The sequence below is a fragment of the Xiphophorus hellerii genome, chromosome 14, assembly GCF_003331165.1.
Source record: "Xiphophorus hellerii strain 12219 chromosome 14, Xiphophorus_hellerii-4.1, whole genome shotgun sequence".
NCBI classification, from domain to species: Eukaryota; Metazoa; Chordata; class Actinopteri; order Cyprinodontiformes; family Poeciliidae; genus Xiphophorus; species Xiphophorus hellerii.
Window position 1 is genome coordinate 2,279,772 of NC_045685.1, and position 16,876 is coordinate 2,296,647.

A 16,876-nucleotide genomic window follows, 5' to 3' on the forward strand; every position below is an offset into this window, starting at 1 on the left:
TAACGTAAGTAGGAAAGAAATAAAAAAACATCCTAATTTGGACTATTTCTGAGTTATTATCGCGGGTAATAAGTCATCTGACAGTTTTGATTGTGTCTCTGTTGTGTTCTAGTCTGAATGGTTTAAATAGCTGCTTTCAGTGCCGCTCCATCTTAGCCTTAACAGACATAAACATGCAAGAAAAAATAAATCGATTTTCAATCAGTGTTTTGCACCAAACAGTTTTTACTATTAACAAGTTTTTATTATTAAAAACACGACAAACTAATGATGGTAAAGGGCCGCACTGGGTTAACTCGGGGAATCTCATCTGTCCGTGTATCAATCAACTCCAAACCTCTTCTTTGTTCTGTCACAATTATCGATTTATTCCATTTTGATGATCATGCTCCAAACTTTGCAAGGACTGACCGCCCCGCTCACCGCTTCCTCATACACACAAAGCCAGTATCCTTCCCATTCATACCTGGTGACGTCACTCCCACGTCGACACACCTAAGTGTCAAAGCCGCCTGCTCCTGTCATATCAATAATTACTTATTTCGTTCATATGGCTCTTACAGAGCCTCAGTGAAAACTTGTTTATTATTATTAACTGTTTGGTGCAAAACACTGATTGAAAATCGATTTATTTTTTACTGCATGTTTATGTCTGTTAAGGCTAAGATGGAGCGGAACTGAAAGCAGCTCTTTAAACCATTCAGACTAGAACACAACAGAGACACAATCAAAACTGTCAGATGATTTATTACCCGCGATAATAACTCAGAAATAGTCCAAATTAGGATGTATTTTTATTTCTTTCCTACTTACGGAAGGTTTCTGTTTATATCGTAGGTTTGTGGTGCCTTTCTATCCTAAAGAAAGATATAAAACTTCAGATATTTCACAAAAAGATTCTAACATTCATGGAAAAACCTCACATAACCTTATATTAAAGCATAAAGTACGGCGCCCACCGTAAGAAAGGCTTACAGTGTTCAATTATGCTGCATAACTGACCAGTACAGTATTGCGAGGGAACGCAAAAGAAAAAAATTCCCCATGTTCCCTAGAGGGCTCCGTAATTTGGTGACGTATGCAGACGATGTTGTGATTTTCACACAGGGAAAAGACACTGAGACAGGCAGTTCTTTCAAATACGTTGACAAAAATACAAAGTTTCCTGTCTTTTTTTTTAAAACAAGTTTTTGTTTCGGCTCTAGTGGCCTTTATTTGACAATAATCTGACATAAAAGGGGAAAATAAGCAGCAATGTAACCAAGGACAGGACCTGAACTTAAGATGGCGGGACTGATGTGGCCTCTGCAGGGACGCGCCGCTCCAACCACACGACATCCAAGAGATGCATGTCTTTTACTGAACGCCAAAAAACTGCATGGTGATCTCTGAACAGTGTGTAAAGTGAAGAACCACCCAGCAACCAACATCACTGATCACATTCTTGTTTGTTTAATGGGACTACGGATTTAGCATCTCGCTAAAGGTGCAATAAGTGAAATTTCCCATTCGATTAAAATCAGTTCAGTTCAACTAATATCAGAGGACCAAACTATAGCAGTAAACTAACAACAAATAAGTTGCTACTTATTTGTCAGAATTAGAATCACAAGTGTTAGAAGGCTCCTGTTTCAATAATAATAATAATTAAAAAAATAGAGTGAAAACTTGTGGCAAAAGTTCATCCATAACCTAGAAAGTGACACAACTGGCTATTCTGAAAATACTTTTTTACTGGAAGATGAATTTAAACTAACAGAACTGTGTCATCAGCATGTTCGGAGCAGAAACATTACTTTGTACTTTCACTGTCAGCTTTTCCCTCTCTGATAGAATCCAAAGAATCTATGCGATTTTTCCTTACATCATTTTTTTTTATGGCTGTGCTGTGACAAGAAGGGGGAGATCTAAAAATATGCATCACTTGTCCAGCGTCCCACTGAAGGGGAGCACAAACTGGGGTTGTTTTGACAGTGGTCAGTGGGAGGGCAGGGATGAGGCAGGGAGAAGGGTGAGCGCAAAGGAGGCGGAGAGCATGTCAATGGAGGGATTTTCTGCTCCAGTACATCACATTGCCCGGCAACAGGCAGTGAAGCTTCAACAAGTGGTTGCCATGGATGTGCTGAGAGTGACTTAGGAGTCCACAAAGAGCGGTGGTCACTCTCAGTGTTTGTGAGAGTTTCGTCTGCTGGAAAGGGTAGTAGTCACCGACGGGATTTCAAAGAGCGAACTGAGGAGACAATCCGGTCATAACCTGTTTGAAGTGAACAGATCTCAATGGAAGATTCTCCTAGGTTAAACTTTTATTCATGAGCAGCTCTTGTTTTCCTTCTTAAGTGAAAACTCTGGCAGGTAGGAGAGGAGGAATTAGAAACAGATCCTGCTGAGAAAGACGGGGACATTTAGAGGAATGCTGCCACTGGGAAAGCTGTGTCATAAAAACCCATGGAGAAATGTTCAGCCTAGACACAGTGAGGTTGAATCTGCAATACATCAACCTACCAACGCATGTACAATGCACGTAAATGACAGAAATAAGCATTGCTTAAAAAAACAGAGTTGAATTTAGGTCCAATAAAAGAATGCACAATTCAGTCAAAAATGATCTCGGTATATTAGAATTCGGACGGGAAAAATCCATCAGACAAGAAAAAGCTGAAAAAAGAAATATCTACAGAAATTCACATAGGAAGAGTTTGCTGCAAATAAAGGACAAAATAAAGTAGTAATTGAATTTAATGCATCAAATAAGAGAAGAGAGTAAAAGGATCTATTGTTGAAATCAGAATCTCACTTTTTTTTTTCTTGCCGATATAAAATCAGAATAATCTTGTATTTGCTAAATGCCAGAATGAGAGAAAACGTTTAAAGGCCATTTCTATGACTTTCTTCAAAGTCAAAAGTTTAAAATGCGTATCTTGTTTTATTGTAGTGTATGTAAACTTCTGGTTTCAACTGTATCCATCTGTCTGTCTGTCAGACTGAGCTCCATGGTAACACAAATAAATAGGACAAAAAAAAAACTAATTTAAATTAGAAAAGCACCAAAGAAACTGGGAAAAACGGCAATAAGATCAATTTCAATTATGCTTTCATATATTGAAGCAGTGCAGTAGATCATAAATCAGTCAGAGGTGTTTGGGTCAGAACCAAACCGGTCTTTTCACCGACCGGACTCAGGATCCACTTCAGTTTGATGATTCACTTCCTGGCAGTCGGCTCTGCTTTACGACTTCTCCAACGCAGAACTTCCTCTACTGCACATAACGATGTCGGGACTGATTACACGCCAGCGGAGCGGCGGCGTGTGAAACGCTGCAGACGTGGTTTCAGTTCATTGATTCTAAAGCTTTTTACCTCAGATTCAAAAGAAAAACTGGCTGGAACTGCAGCAGCAGCTCCAGTTATTTGGAAATTGAATATTCATACTCTTTCAGCACATATCAAGATTTCAATTAACAAAAGAAAAAAAAAAATCATAAAAAAAAATCAGAATTGGATTTTACGTGGGAAAACAAACGGACATAGAAGCTCACACGGAACTTTTGCGTTTATTAATCCTGATCGTCAGAACAGGTTGTCGTGATGAGGAATGTTTCCCTGGAATGTGATCACTGGGTGATGATGGGAGAGCGGTCCAGACCCCAGCTGACAGTCATGTAGCCAGGAGCTACACATCATCACTCTGGTCTGGAAACTTCATCTCTTCCTGGAATGGGACGTTAGTGCTGCTCCGCTCGCTGTCTGTGAGCTCCTCGGGTTTTGAAGAAGAGAAATTGGAAAAACCTCTCATAAACAACACTACAGCTGTCGGCTGTTTACTCCCTCTTATTCTTCTTGTTCTTCTTCTTCTTGTGTTCAGGTTTGCTGTTCCAGTAGTAGAGGACCTGCAGAGTGATGATGCCGTTGCATGTAGAGGATATGACATACGTCAGAGCCATCAGCGAATCCCCGGTTTCCTGGGAGAAGACAACATTTGATTCTGTTCAGTTTATTTCCATAGCAAAAAATGTCACAACAAATGTCGTCTCAATGCACTTTACAATAATAATAATAATCATTTCAGTCGACGTGCATTCCCATTGATCCTAGTTATCAAACAGTACAGTATGCTCTATTAATTATTCAAAGTAGATTAAAAAGTTTAATACTTTGTTTCTGTTTCTTTGTTTGTTATGTGATTTTTTTTAATTTTCATTTTATTTTTCTCATTCATTAATGTAATGTACCACACTATGCATGCTTTACTTTGATATTAAATAAATTTCTATTAATTTTTTACTTTTTTTTAACTTTTTATCTAAGGAAACCCAGCAGAGCATCAAGTCACTGACTTAAGAACAAAACATTCACTACTCAGAAAAAATACACCGGTGATGAAACAGGCTCTAAATTGTGTTCAACTTGTGTAATATGAGCTTATGGAGAATCTCCCTCTGCTCCTCCGTTCAGTACAGGAACAAAGATGGAGGACGAGCCTGTTCTCACCTGCAGGGAGGTGAAGATCCGAGCGAGCGATCCGGCGAACAGCAGGAAGACGGAGATGGCAGACAGCTGGCCCGTGTGTCCGTTACGGAAGTTGGTTGCAGCCTGGATCAGCTGGAACGGTCAGAGTCAGAGTCAGTCGGACATTAGCAGTAACATCGCTATCGACCCAGGGTCGCTATTAACGCATCGTATCGGTCTGATCAATAAAACTGGGCCGATATCAACAACCGTTATGCATGTCCGCCTTCCTTCCGGAGAGATTTGGTCACGTGACATTGATAGTGACGCAGCACAGGATTATGGGAGTTTAACTTAAGCAGAGAAGCAGTGGTGAAGTCAGCAGTGTGGTCGGTTTTTTCTCAGGGTGTCTGGAATGTATATACTATCAGTAAATATTGGTTATTGGCCATAACAGCAGAATTATTATAAGGTATCAATATTAACCAAAATGTTCACATCAGTGCCTCTATAATCAGCCTTGTGTCTGCAGATGCTGCAGTGAGCCGGTTTCCTGCTGTCATCCCTTCACTTATACCTGACATTCAAACTATTCTGCTTTTCATACCTGTTCATTCTGCTTGTCCCACTCATGCATATATATATATATATATATATATAAATAAATAATAACTCAGAAAACTCAGATAGCTACGATTGATACCAGGTCAGTTACTTGTCAGCATGATAGAGGCCAGGCAGTGTGATGCAGAGAGACATGAAGGGTTTGCTCACCCTGCCGATGATGATGGCTGGCATGTTGAAGGCCTGCATGCTGGTGACCACCGACATGGGAGTGACTGGAGACAGGAGGACGCCCAGCAGGAGGAAATATACCACCAGAAACAAGAGACCTGGAAGACACGTAGACGGTTAGCTCAATGTCTAACAGTTTGGTGTTTATCTGACCGTATCTTTAATGAACTTAACCATGATTTGAAATGTTTTAAACACTTTAACCAAATCCATCTATCCATATACACAGCAGCCACTATCACTACCAGCAGTGCACCGACATGTCGGCCAGTCCATTTATCTGATGTCCTTCATTTTGAGCCATCAGTCGATACTTTGATGTGAAACTGATCTTATCAACCGTAGTAAAGGTCTGAAAATCAGCCACTTTCCCCTTTAGCTCTGCTATTAGCTGTTAACAATAGTCACACCACTGTTGCCAACTTAGTGACTTTCACTATATTTAGTAACTTTGCAGATGGAAAAAAAGATGGTTTTGACCATAATCTGTATTAGCAGGTTGTTTTATTTATTTTTTTAAAGATCGATAACACTGGGTTACAAAGAAATATTTTTTGGAAGTTGTCTATGTTTTTTCAACTGAATTAGGACTATTTTGCACCACTGAATCCAAAAGTGACACCCATGTTTCTCAATCAGGTCAAGTTTTTATTCTAATTTGATTTAGAGAAATTCAATCTTCTGACTAAACTGATGACATTTTTGCGACATTATCAGTTCATTTCTGTTAATATTTCTCATCCAAAAAACGTTTCAGGAGAATTTTTTTTTTTTCATTAATTAAATGTTACAAACTTGGATTTCCGTAGATTGAATAATAAGCACTGATAAATGTAAGTACATGTGAACTGAACATGACGTCTTCATTGTGTAAAATTCTCCGTCTCTGTTCTGTCCTGATGGAATCTCTCCTCCTGCTCATCACTCATTGATCAGATTCTCCAGATGTGAGAACAAGTCCTGCATTTTGATGCTCATGTTGCTCCATAGTTCAGAAAGTTGACCTGATTGAGCAAAACCAATGGGAGTTTAGGATTCAGCACATCAACATGACCCTAAAACAGATGAAAAACCCAGACATTATTTTGGCTGTTGACCAGTGTAACTGGTCAACAGCAAACAACCACAATCAGTAGTAACTGCAGTGAACCCATTTAGGACAATGAGAGGACAGTACCAGTCAGTTGTGACAGTGTGTCTGGTCTCACCTAAGCCGGTTCTCCTTCCATAATGCTGGATGAGGAAGCCGATGGTGACCGTCTGCAGCATGAGGAACAGAGCCTCACCCCAGGCACTGCGGCCACATTCAGCACGTTACTTCAACGATCAAACCAAAGAGCAGAGATAAGCAACACAGAGTTAAAGTGCATGAGGTCCAGACCTGAAGGGGAACTTGTTGGACATGCTGTAGGCCATTGTTCCAGTGATGGCCAGCAGCTCCAGGAGCACAGAGTTGAAGCTCAGCCCCTCTGCACTCTTTGCTCTCATCAGTTTTATGATCTGAGGCAATTTCACTGTGAACAGTGGAAGCAGAAATGTTACAGATATACACAAGAGGACGTTTATCTAAAGAGATCCTAAATCCATTTTTGTCTAGATGAGTGGAGGACCTAACCGAAGTTAAGCAGCACCAACAAGAAAAGGATGTGAATTGGTTCAGATCAGATGAGAAAGAAAAACGTCTGATTTACACGGATGCAGAGGACAGCGCTGGTGGACGTCAGGAGGCGTTAGCCGCTAGATTTAGACTCTTCTGACTGAAAAATTCACGTTTTGGACCAGCCATGCTAAAACCTTGACTTGAATCTATTCTAGAACCGGTGAAGGGCGCTAAAGATTAGGGTGATGGCAGGGAGGCCTTCCAACCTGAACGTAAAGCTGTCATTCCAGCAGACGGCATCCTCAGCATGTGTTGGGCTTCAAAAAGAAATTATTGTAGGTTTGCATAATAAATAGAAAACAGGTTAAATCGACCTCGGGAGGCTAAAAGCCTTTAAATTTTAAAATGAATTTATTCTTCTCCCTGCTGCCCATCAGGCTGGGAATGATCAGGACAGAAGGACTGGGCTGCCATGACGATCACTGGGGTTGCTTCTCAGCAAAACTAATTAATTATTTAAAAAAAAAAAGAAAAAAGAAAAGAAATAAAAAGAAAGAGAACAAATAGAACAGAAAAACGGACCAGCCGTAAGGTATCCCAAAATTACCCTGAAATGTCTGAGTGGATATTTATGTCACAAAAAAGCTTTATTTAAATTCAAAATCAAACTCTAGCGCCAATCTAAATTAATCACAGGAATAATTAATCGGTTGAATATTTTTGTAAATATATCTGAGGAGAGAAACAACTCAGCTTTATTTAAACAGTTATGGGTTAAGCCAGAAATAAAAAGAGCAAGAGAAAGAAATGATTTACCCAGCACTGATCCCAGGATGATGGCGATCCCCAGGGCTTTGCTCAGTGCAATCTTCAGACATGGTACTGGTTAAAACAAACAAACAAACAAAAATACAAATCAAGGAAGAGGAATAAAATACGTGAACACAGCAGATAGAGAGGAGATAATCATTCATTTGATTTGACCCGGAATCGTCCAGATAAACAAACTGCAGTAAATGAAACTGGATTAAATGGAAGTAGATCTCTGCTTGGGTTAGAGCTGCTCCATATCAGCTTATAGACCAGGATGATCTCATTCTGAATTTGCACCACAGGATATGAAGTGAAAAGCAAAATGAATCCATGTTGTAGCAGAACAACATTATTCACAACATCACAACCCTGCAGGCCTGGTTTCACTTCACCACGCATCCAAATAGAGTCCTGGAAAGAAGTAGGGACAGGTCAACGTCGCCCTCTGCTGGTCAGATGGCAGAGGGACTCTGGGTTGAAAACCGTATTGGTAAAGACGAAAGTGAACAAATGATGAAAATTATTCAAGTGTCTGGCATCATGCCGCCCCTATTGGCTTATGGATGGAGGCACAGTAGGAGTTGTTTGCCAGATTACACAGTAGATGGAGTGAAAACTGATAAATGATGGAGAGATTAATCCAAACGTAACATTCAACAAGAAGCAGAGCCTGCATCCATCTGAGAAACTACTCTGACAATCTTGCAGAAGGCAGTCAGAAATGTTTGCCTGAAGTCATTCAATAAGGAAGCGCGTGCACGTTTCTGAATATGAAGAAAGTTGTTTATAAATCCCTCATCATTAATCCATTTAGCATGTACAGTATTAATAGTTTAGGTATAACTGATTTAAGACAGGAAAAGTCTGGTTTGATTTAATGTCAGAGAGAAAACACATTAGTCTTTTCATACGGAGAGTGAAATATCTTTTTTTAACTGCATTTCAATTTCCAGGTTTTAAATTCCCATTCATTTCCTAATCTGCGGTGTTTAAACTGCCGTGACGTGAGCTTCCGGTTGCGCAGGTTTCCCTGAATGCTCCCGCAACTGAATGAGGAACTTGTCTGCATGTGTGGTGTTTAAACAAAAACATGAACAGACACGTTCATGTTTTTTTGCAATAAATCCCGGAATACTTCACACCTAATTGCCACCATCTTCACGAGACACCTTGGACTGACCGCAGGAAATGACGAAACCGACCACTCACCGTCCAGAAAGTCGAAATCCAGAAAGAACTTATCGTAGCAATTTTCTGGCATAAAATATGCCACTAATATTCCCCTGAAAGGATCCATAAATGATTCCCCTCTCGGATAATCTGACGTGTCTGCCATGTTCGATGACGTTACTCTTGATTGTGTTACGGTCACAAGTCTCCGGCAGTTTCAGTGAAATACAAAGGTTCCGCTAGAACTTCTCACTGCTGTAGGAACTTCCATAGTGTGGCTGAAAAGGAAAATGCAACATTCATTTTAATGTTGCATTAAACAGTCGTTTTAATGTAAATGTCCCAATTTAAAAAGGAAAGAAAGAAAAAGACTTAATTGTAACCAATGAATAGAATTATAATTAGCTTATTATAATTAGCCTGGCTTATTTTATGGGGCAGAGTAAACAAGTTTTTACTTTAATATAAATACATAAACAAACCTTTATGTAACCTTTCAAATAATATAACCATGTTTATTCATTCGTAAATAAATAAAAAGGCTGTAAACATTAGCTCATATGTTGCAGAAATCTAAGAATCCAATGTTTCCAATCTCTGAAGTCTATTTTTTTTAAATGCATAATCAATCTACTCAAGTAAGAATAGCAATAATAACATAATTCAAATAAAAGAAAAGAGCACAGTGCAGTAAAACTACTCTTTTCCCCCAAACAGTTACTCAATAAATGTAACCAGTACTACCTACTTTTGAACCTAGATATATTGGCATTAGCTGGTCATCATTTTGCTGACATTACCTGCATCCAACAGCAATACTCGACTCATTCTGTCAGCTTGGGGGCGAGGGGGGGACATGCAAAGTTCTTTGCCTTTTGCTGGTTTGCTGCCATGATTCTAACACACACACCTGCAGCTCTGCACAGTATGAGCAGCAGTATGTCTCTGTCAACAGTATATACAGTATGTTGTCATGAATTGTCATAAAACGGCTGAAACACTGACTTCTTTTAAATCTCAACTAAAAACCCACCTGTTTAGAATTGTATTTGAAATGTAATCAATTACAAATTTATTGATGGAACCTGACTTAATGTCGTGTTTTGATTGTTGATTCTATGTTGCATTGTGTTTCTGTGTTTGTAATGATGTAAAGCAATTTGAAATGCCTTGCTGCTGAAATGTGCTATACAAATAAAATTTGATTGATTGATTGATTGATGAATCAATATTTATTCCTCAGTTTAGATTCAATATAAAATCAACACAAACGTACATGTAGATCCAAAGTTAGATGATGGTTGATTCAACATTGATATATATTCCCTTTTTTAACTCTGTTGTCTTTTCTCTTTATTTAATTTCTGTCAACTCGTCACATGACTTGAGCTGACCAACAATTAAAGCAGAAGACCTGCTCCACCTGCTGATCTACTGGTTGTAACAGATTGTGGAAAAGGTGAGGACATGATGATGATTTGATCAGAAAGTCTCTTTCAATCATCTATTATTTAGTCAGAGATTAAGGAATGTGTGTATTATTATGTGATGATTTTCCAGCATCACTGAGACAAGACAACAACACTGGGCCAATCAGGAGAGAGAAGAAAGAAATGATGAAGGATGCTTCATAAAATTAAGAAAATTATGGGTAACTGACCATTTTCTTCATGAGACCATCTTGAAAGAACATAGTATAATCAGTCAGAGGCTTCTTCAAAATGCTGTAATACAGACCGCTACAAAAGATCTCTCCTGCCAACAGCAATCAGCCATCTACAATAACTCTTTGAAGAATCTGAATTGATGAGCTACAACATTTAATTTTCCTTTTGGATCAATAAAGTATTTTTGAATTGAATTTTGAATTTGAATTTTTCTTCCAATCTAGGCTTCACGGCAGAGAAAAGTTTCCCATGTCAGAAACTGACATAGTTAAGAATGAAAGCAGAAATATAATGTCGCACCAGTAGTAAGTTTTATAAATGTCTTTGTGAACTTAGACTGGTTGGCCAGTAGGTGGCAGCATACGGAGTGATAAACAAGACAACGCGATACTTGTATTATCTGCGTTATTTGCGCTCCAATTTCTCTGACGCACCAGTGCGTGCATTCGTCAATGAAAGTCATGGAAACGACGTTAGCGTGCTCAACACTATAAAAGACGCTGACCTTCTGAATTCTTCCCCTTTTGCGACGGGACTTTTGAGAGAGACGCCTGAAGGAGCCTTTAAAGCCTCGGACGGTTTGAGCTTGTCGAGAAGTCTGCTGTGCAAAACTTGCTAAAGAAGCACTTGCTGAAATACGCACTTGCTGAAGAAGCCCGTGGATAACAAACCTGCGAAAGACGGTTCCTGGCCAGGAGAAGCACCAGCAGGGTGAACAGCTGGAAGGTTAAAATCATTCTTCTACTATTTTTAATAAACGAAAGCAAGTTATTACAAAGATATTAGTGACTTGTTTAGTTTATTTTGTGTTTGTGTGTGTGTGTTTTAAAGAAATACTGACTGCTGTAGAAAAAAAGACGATTAGCATTCTTTGCTAGCATAGATCGTTCTTAACTAATGAGCCTTTTTCTTAGCTGAATTTCGCTGGAAATGTCAGGAATGTTAAACTGTGATGTAGTGATTTAAGAAATATATGTATTTTACTGAATTATAGTCAAATTAGTTAAATTAACGTCAAATTCCTGAAAAATTAGCTTGTTTTTTGACCGTTATTTTTTGAAAAATGCGTGATAAACACTCCATTGTTTCCATGGATACGCAAAATGAAATGCCTTTAATATTATTTTTAAAAGACATTTAAAAAATAGTATTTACCCTTATAATAGCCAATAATTTAATTGTTTAGTTTCTTTATTTTTTCAAGATAGGGACATGTTGGTGTGTTTGTTTTTTTGTCTAAGAGTTTCAGGTTTGATGACTTTGGTGTCCAATTCTATGAAATTTTGATGACTTCTTTGAAATATATAGGTCTCTTTTGTATTTGTGGGGTGAAACAAATTTGTGAATTAATTTAAATTGTTTTGTGACTTATGTGTTAGCCTGTTGACATTTATGGATAAATGCCTGGTATATTAACACTAGTGTTTGAGAAAAATTGTTATGCTGGTTTGAAAAAACAGGCAGATTCTTGGCCTTTACTTTTTTTTTTTGAAAAATGCCTTGACAAATATACTTGGTTTCCATGGTAATCACATCAGACTAGCGGTTTGTTAGGACACTCGAGGACGCTTTACATAAAATGTCCATTCATTTATTCGTTCACACACTGATGATAATAAGCTAATGGATTGTAGCCACAGATGTTGTATCGTGCCAGGAATAAACTCCAGCTAAAGGTGAGAGAAGTGTCTTGCTCAAGGACACAACGACAGAGGCGGGCCATTGCAGGGCAAACTCCTACCACTGTCGCCCCAGTAATAAGCATTGTAAGTGTGTTAGTTTCCATGGCTACATTGGTGACATTATTTAAAATGACTTCACTAAAAAATTAAGAAACACTTTGCAAACATGTGCCTCCTCCTATTTAATGATAGACTTTAATATGTGTGTTTAGTTTGAATTATAGTCAAATTAGTGAAGTAATTTTAAAAGGAAAAAAAACATTATTTGAGTTGGTTAAAGTCAGCTTTGATGAATTCTGGCTCTTTGTTTAGGAAGGCATAATTTGCATTTTTGGGCTGCAACATATTTGTGAGTTAGTTGAATTTGTATTGTGATTCATATGCTAGTTATTTGACATTTTGGAAAATGTCAGTAATGCTGTTTGTAGTTGTTTTGGTTTGAAAGAAGTTTTGGAACCAGCTTTTTGAAAAATGTGGTATGTGTAGTCTCCATGGATACATTGATTAAATAACAACATACAACTTTATTCTTATAAAAAATCATTAAAGAACAATCAATGTGTGCCTGTTGATTTTACAAAGTAACTAAATTATTTAGTTTATTGTAATTACTCAAGACCAGAAAAACAGCCTTTTGTTCCATTGCATTTTAGTGACATATCATTTTCAGAAGTTACTTGAATGTTAACAGTGAATGTTAAAATTTATTAGAAAAACAATCATCTCAGGTTCAGTTGGTCCAGTTGTGATTCATTTGTTAGTTAAAATCTTGGAGGATTGTGGGGGTTTGACACGGTTTATGTGGTTTAAAAAGTTAGTTCTGGTTTTAGAAGATCTGTTTTGTTTTATTCAGATCTTTGGAATAAGAAGTCAGTGCCTGGTCCAGGTTTCAAAAAATGCCTCAATAACACATTTGGTCTCCTTGGATACGTTGCTTGAAATAAAACCTTAATACTTGAATATTAGAAATGTTTTAGATATATATTTCTCCTGTATTATTTCTAAGTAGTTTAGTTTATATTTAAACTTATTAGTTTGCTTTTTCTAAGAAAGAGGAGTTTTCAATAATTAGTTGTTTACGAAATGCTGTGTTGGTCCTTTGCATGTTTGGAGCTGTAATATATTTTCACGCCGATTACATTTTCAGAAAGAGTCTGCAATATTAATAGTGGTGTGGTGATTGGAAAACTTTTTATTTTAGTTTGAGAGAATTACTTTTAGAGAATCCATTTTGTTGATGTTTTTTGTCTCCATGGAGATGGTCATATTGAAAGAAGCATTTGGAGCAATATAATTGTGTGAACATTCCTCTGAGTTTATTGCTGGGTTGTGTGCAGCCATGATCTTCAGACTGATGTAATTTATTTCATAACACTACCTTCAGCCATAACTGAGCCATTTGGAGGAATATTAACATGTGATAATAAGACTTTGAGGCATCATGCACACATAAGCACTTTGTATTGCCTTGTTGCTGAAAATGTGCTATATAAATAAAATTACCTTTACCTTTTACCTATAAGGGATGCAGATTGTTATTTTAATTATTTTTCCTGGTTTATCAGATTATTATTATTATTGGAAACATATTTTTTAAACCTTTGATACATTTAAAGTATTATAGTTGTGTAAGCAGTGATTTAAGTATAATAGTAATGAATGGATCACGTATCTTATCCCTGGCTATTATTAAGAATGATAAAATGTACCTGTAGCATCAAAGATTTGTGAGGATGGGTTGTTATAGAAGGTAAAATGAGTAACTTGTTGCAGGGTTTTATTTTATTCAGACTAATGGCACAATCTAAGATTACAAGTGTTTCATTAGCCTTTAAAAAGTCATAAACACAATGTATAGCTCTTTAATTTATGTTTCCAAATGTTTAAGAGTTTATGGCTAGAGATGAATTACCAATAAATCTAAATTTAATTTATTGTGTTTAATGATTGATTGGTACCAAGATGAAGCTGCAAGTTTGTTTGTCTGAGTGGTGATGGTCTATACGTGTTTGATCATTGAGTTTTAGAGTTGTTCTGGTTTTTATGTAAAATGGTGTTTTTTGCTGTTTTTTTGTGTGACTAAAGATAAGCTTTATTTATTTGATAATTAATTAAATATATTCAAGAAAAACAAACACATTCACAAACCTGGGTTATTGTATTGTTGGGATTTCAGTGTTCCCTCTAAACATTGCTTTGGACTTTTGTGATTTTTTCAAGATACAGAATTATAGCTTTTTTTGCTTTGTTTTTTTTCTTCACAGCCCATACCATGGCGCTTCCAGCAGATGGATCCCCAATGTTGGAGGGACATCCTGATAATGGTAAGGAACAAGGTAAGTTGTGGTTAAATGAAGCCGACACGGTTTCTGAAGACCATGGAGAGGAGTTGAGGTATAGTTCATCTCCGCAGTTGGTGGACTGTTCTACCAGCTCCAGTGATAGCAATATTACCAGCTCCAGTGGTAGCTCTACTACCAGCTCCAGTGGTAGCTCTACTACCAGCTCCAGTGGTAGCTCTACTACCAGCTCCAGTGGTAGCTCTACTACCAGCTCCAGTGGTAGCTCTACTACCAGCTCCAGTGGTAGCTCTACTACCAGCTCGAGCGAAGACGAGGTAGGTAATGGAGACCAGGACTTTAAATCCCGATTTCGGGTTGTCCAGGTCCTTGGACCAAACATTAAATTCCTGTGGGGCATAGGAGTGCTTGAAGAGGCATTGAAACTTCTGAAATCGACGGTTGATCAGCTGGGGTCCGGTGACAGTAGTCTGGCCAATGTTGCGTCACAGCTGCCTGAGATTCTTCCCCAAAATTTCAGATACATACAAGACATTGGGGTGGCTCGGAAGCCCAAAGAAGACATGGCTCCTTGTACTTCACTAGAATTCCCATCTGGACTTGACAAACAGGAAGAGCCCATTTTGCGTCCAGAGAAGTCCAGACCTATTGGTACCTTGCAACATCACCAGGTTGGTTTGGAAGAGGACATGGCTTCTTTGACTTCCAGTCGCGCCAGGAGAACAACGAAGAAGGTGGATGCTGCGAAGGAGGACAACCCACCATCAAAACCTAGTCATCAGGTAGGTTTGGAAGAGGACGCGGCTCATGTGACATCTGTGACCAGGGACAGTGTTGCTGAAGTGAAGCTCCCAGCCAAGAGGCCTAGGGACACTGTTGCTGAAGAGGAGCTTGCCGCCAAGAGGACCAAGTATAGTGTCCCGTCCTTTCCCGATGATGAAGATCCCATTGTGTTACCACCTGTCCTCAGTCTCTCACCTTGGAAGTCATGTGAGGATCCTGGATTGCCATTCCCCGTCCTCAGTCCCTCAACATTGATGCACTATGAAGATCCCATTTTGTCACCCCGCGTTTTCAGCCCTTCATCATCAACACACTATGATGAAGAGGAGCTTGCCGCCAAGAGGACCAAGTATAGTGTCCTGTCCTTTCCCAATGATGAAGATCCCATTGTGTTACCACCTGTCCTCAGTCTCTCACCTTGGACATCATGTGAATATCCTATTTTGTCATCCCCCGTCCTCAGTCCCTCGTGTATAATGGCACGTAAAAGTCCTGTTTTTTCATCCCCAGTTTTTTCTCCGCAGTTTGTGGACTGTTCTACCAGCTCCAGTGATAGCAATATTACCAGCTCCAGTGGTAGCTCTACTACCAGCTCCAGTGGTAGCTCTACTACCAGCTCCAGTGGTAGCTCTACTACCAGTTCCAGTGGTAGCTCTACTACCAGCTCCAATGGTAGCTCTACTACCAGCTCGAGCGAAGACGAGGTAGGTAATGGAGACCAGGACTTTAAATCCCGATTTCGGGTTGTCCAGGTCCTTGGACCAAACATTAAATTTCTGTGGGGCATAGGAGTGCTTGAAGAGGCATTGAAACTTCTGAAATCGACGGTTGATCAGTTGGGCTCCGGTGACAGTAGTCTGGCCGATGTTGCGTCACAGCTGCCTGAGATTCTTCCCCAAAATTTCGAATACATACAAGACATTGGGGTGGCTCGGAAGCCCAAAGAAGACATGGCTCCTTGTACTTCGCAGGAAGAGCCCATTTTGCGTCCAGAGAAGTCCAGACCTATTGGTACCTTGCAACATCATCAGGTTGGTTTGGAAGAGGACATGGCTTCTTTGACTTCCAGCCGTGCCAGGAGAACAACGAAGAAGGTGGATGCTGCGAAGGAGGACAACTCACCATCAAAACCTAGTCATCAGGTAGGTTTGAAAGAGGACGCGGCTCATGTGACATCTGTGACCAGGGACAGTGTTGCTGAAGAGGAGCCCCCTGCCAAGAGGACCAAGATCACTCTTCCTAAAAGGGGCGACGGTTTCAAGAAGATCAGGGACAGTGTTGCTGAAGTGAAGCTCCCAGCCAAGAGGCCTAGGGACACTGTTGCTGAAGAGGAGCTTGCCGCCAAGAGGACCAAGCATAGTGTCCCGTCCTTTCCCGATGATGAAGATCCCATTGTGTTACCACCTGTCCTCAGTCTCTCACCTTGGAAGTCGTGTGAGGATCCTGGATTGCCATTCCCCGTCCTCAGTCCCTCAACATTGATGCACTATGAAGATCCCATGTTGTCACCCCGCGTTTTCAGCCCTTCACCATCAACACACTATGATGAAGAGGAGCTTGCCGCCAAGAGGACCTAGTATAGTGTCCTGTCCTTTCCCTATGATGAAGATCCCATTGTGT

General features: G+C 39.3%; 1 protein-coding gene across 1 annotated transcript; it reads right to left on the minus strand.

Moving 5' to 3' along the window:
* Positions 1–2,291: 2,291 nt before the first annotated feature.
* Positions 2,292–9,016, minus strand: mpdu1b (mannose-P-dolichol utilization defect 1b). Its single transcript, XM_032582246.1, has 7 exons — positions 8,864–9,016; positions 7,658–7,723; positions 6,623–6,755; positions 6,450–6,535; positions 5,221–5,339; positions 4,489–4,599; positions 2,292–3,959 (listed from the first exon to the last, which is right to left on the minus strand). Exons 1-7 carry the CDS (start codon positions 8,988–8,990, stop codon positions 3,819–3,821), a joined length of 783 nt encoding a protein of 260 aa, XP_032438137.1. The 5' UTR covers positions 8,991–9,016; the 3' UTR covers positions 2,292–3,818.
* Between the last annotated feature and the right edge of the window lie 7,860 nt (positions 9,017–16,876).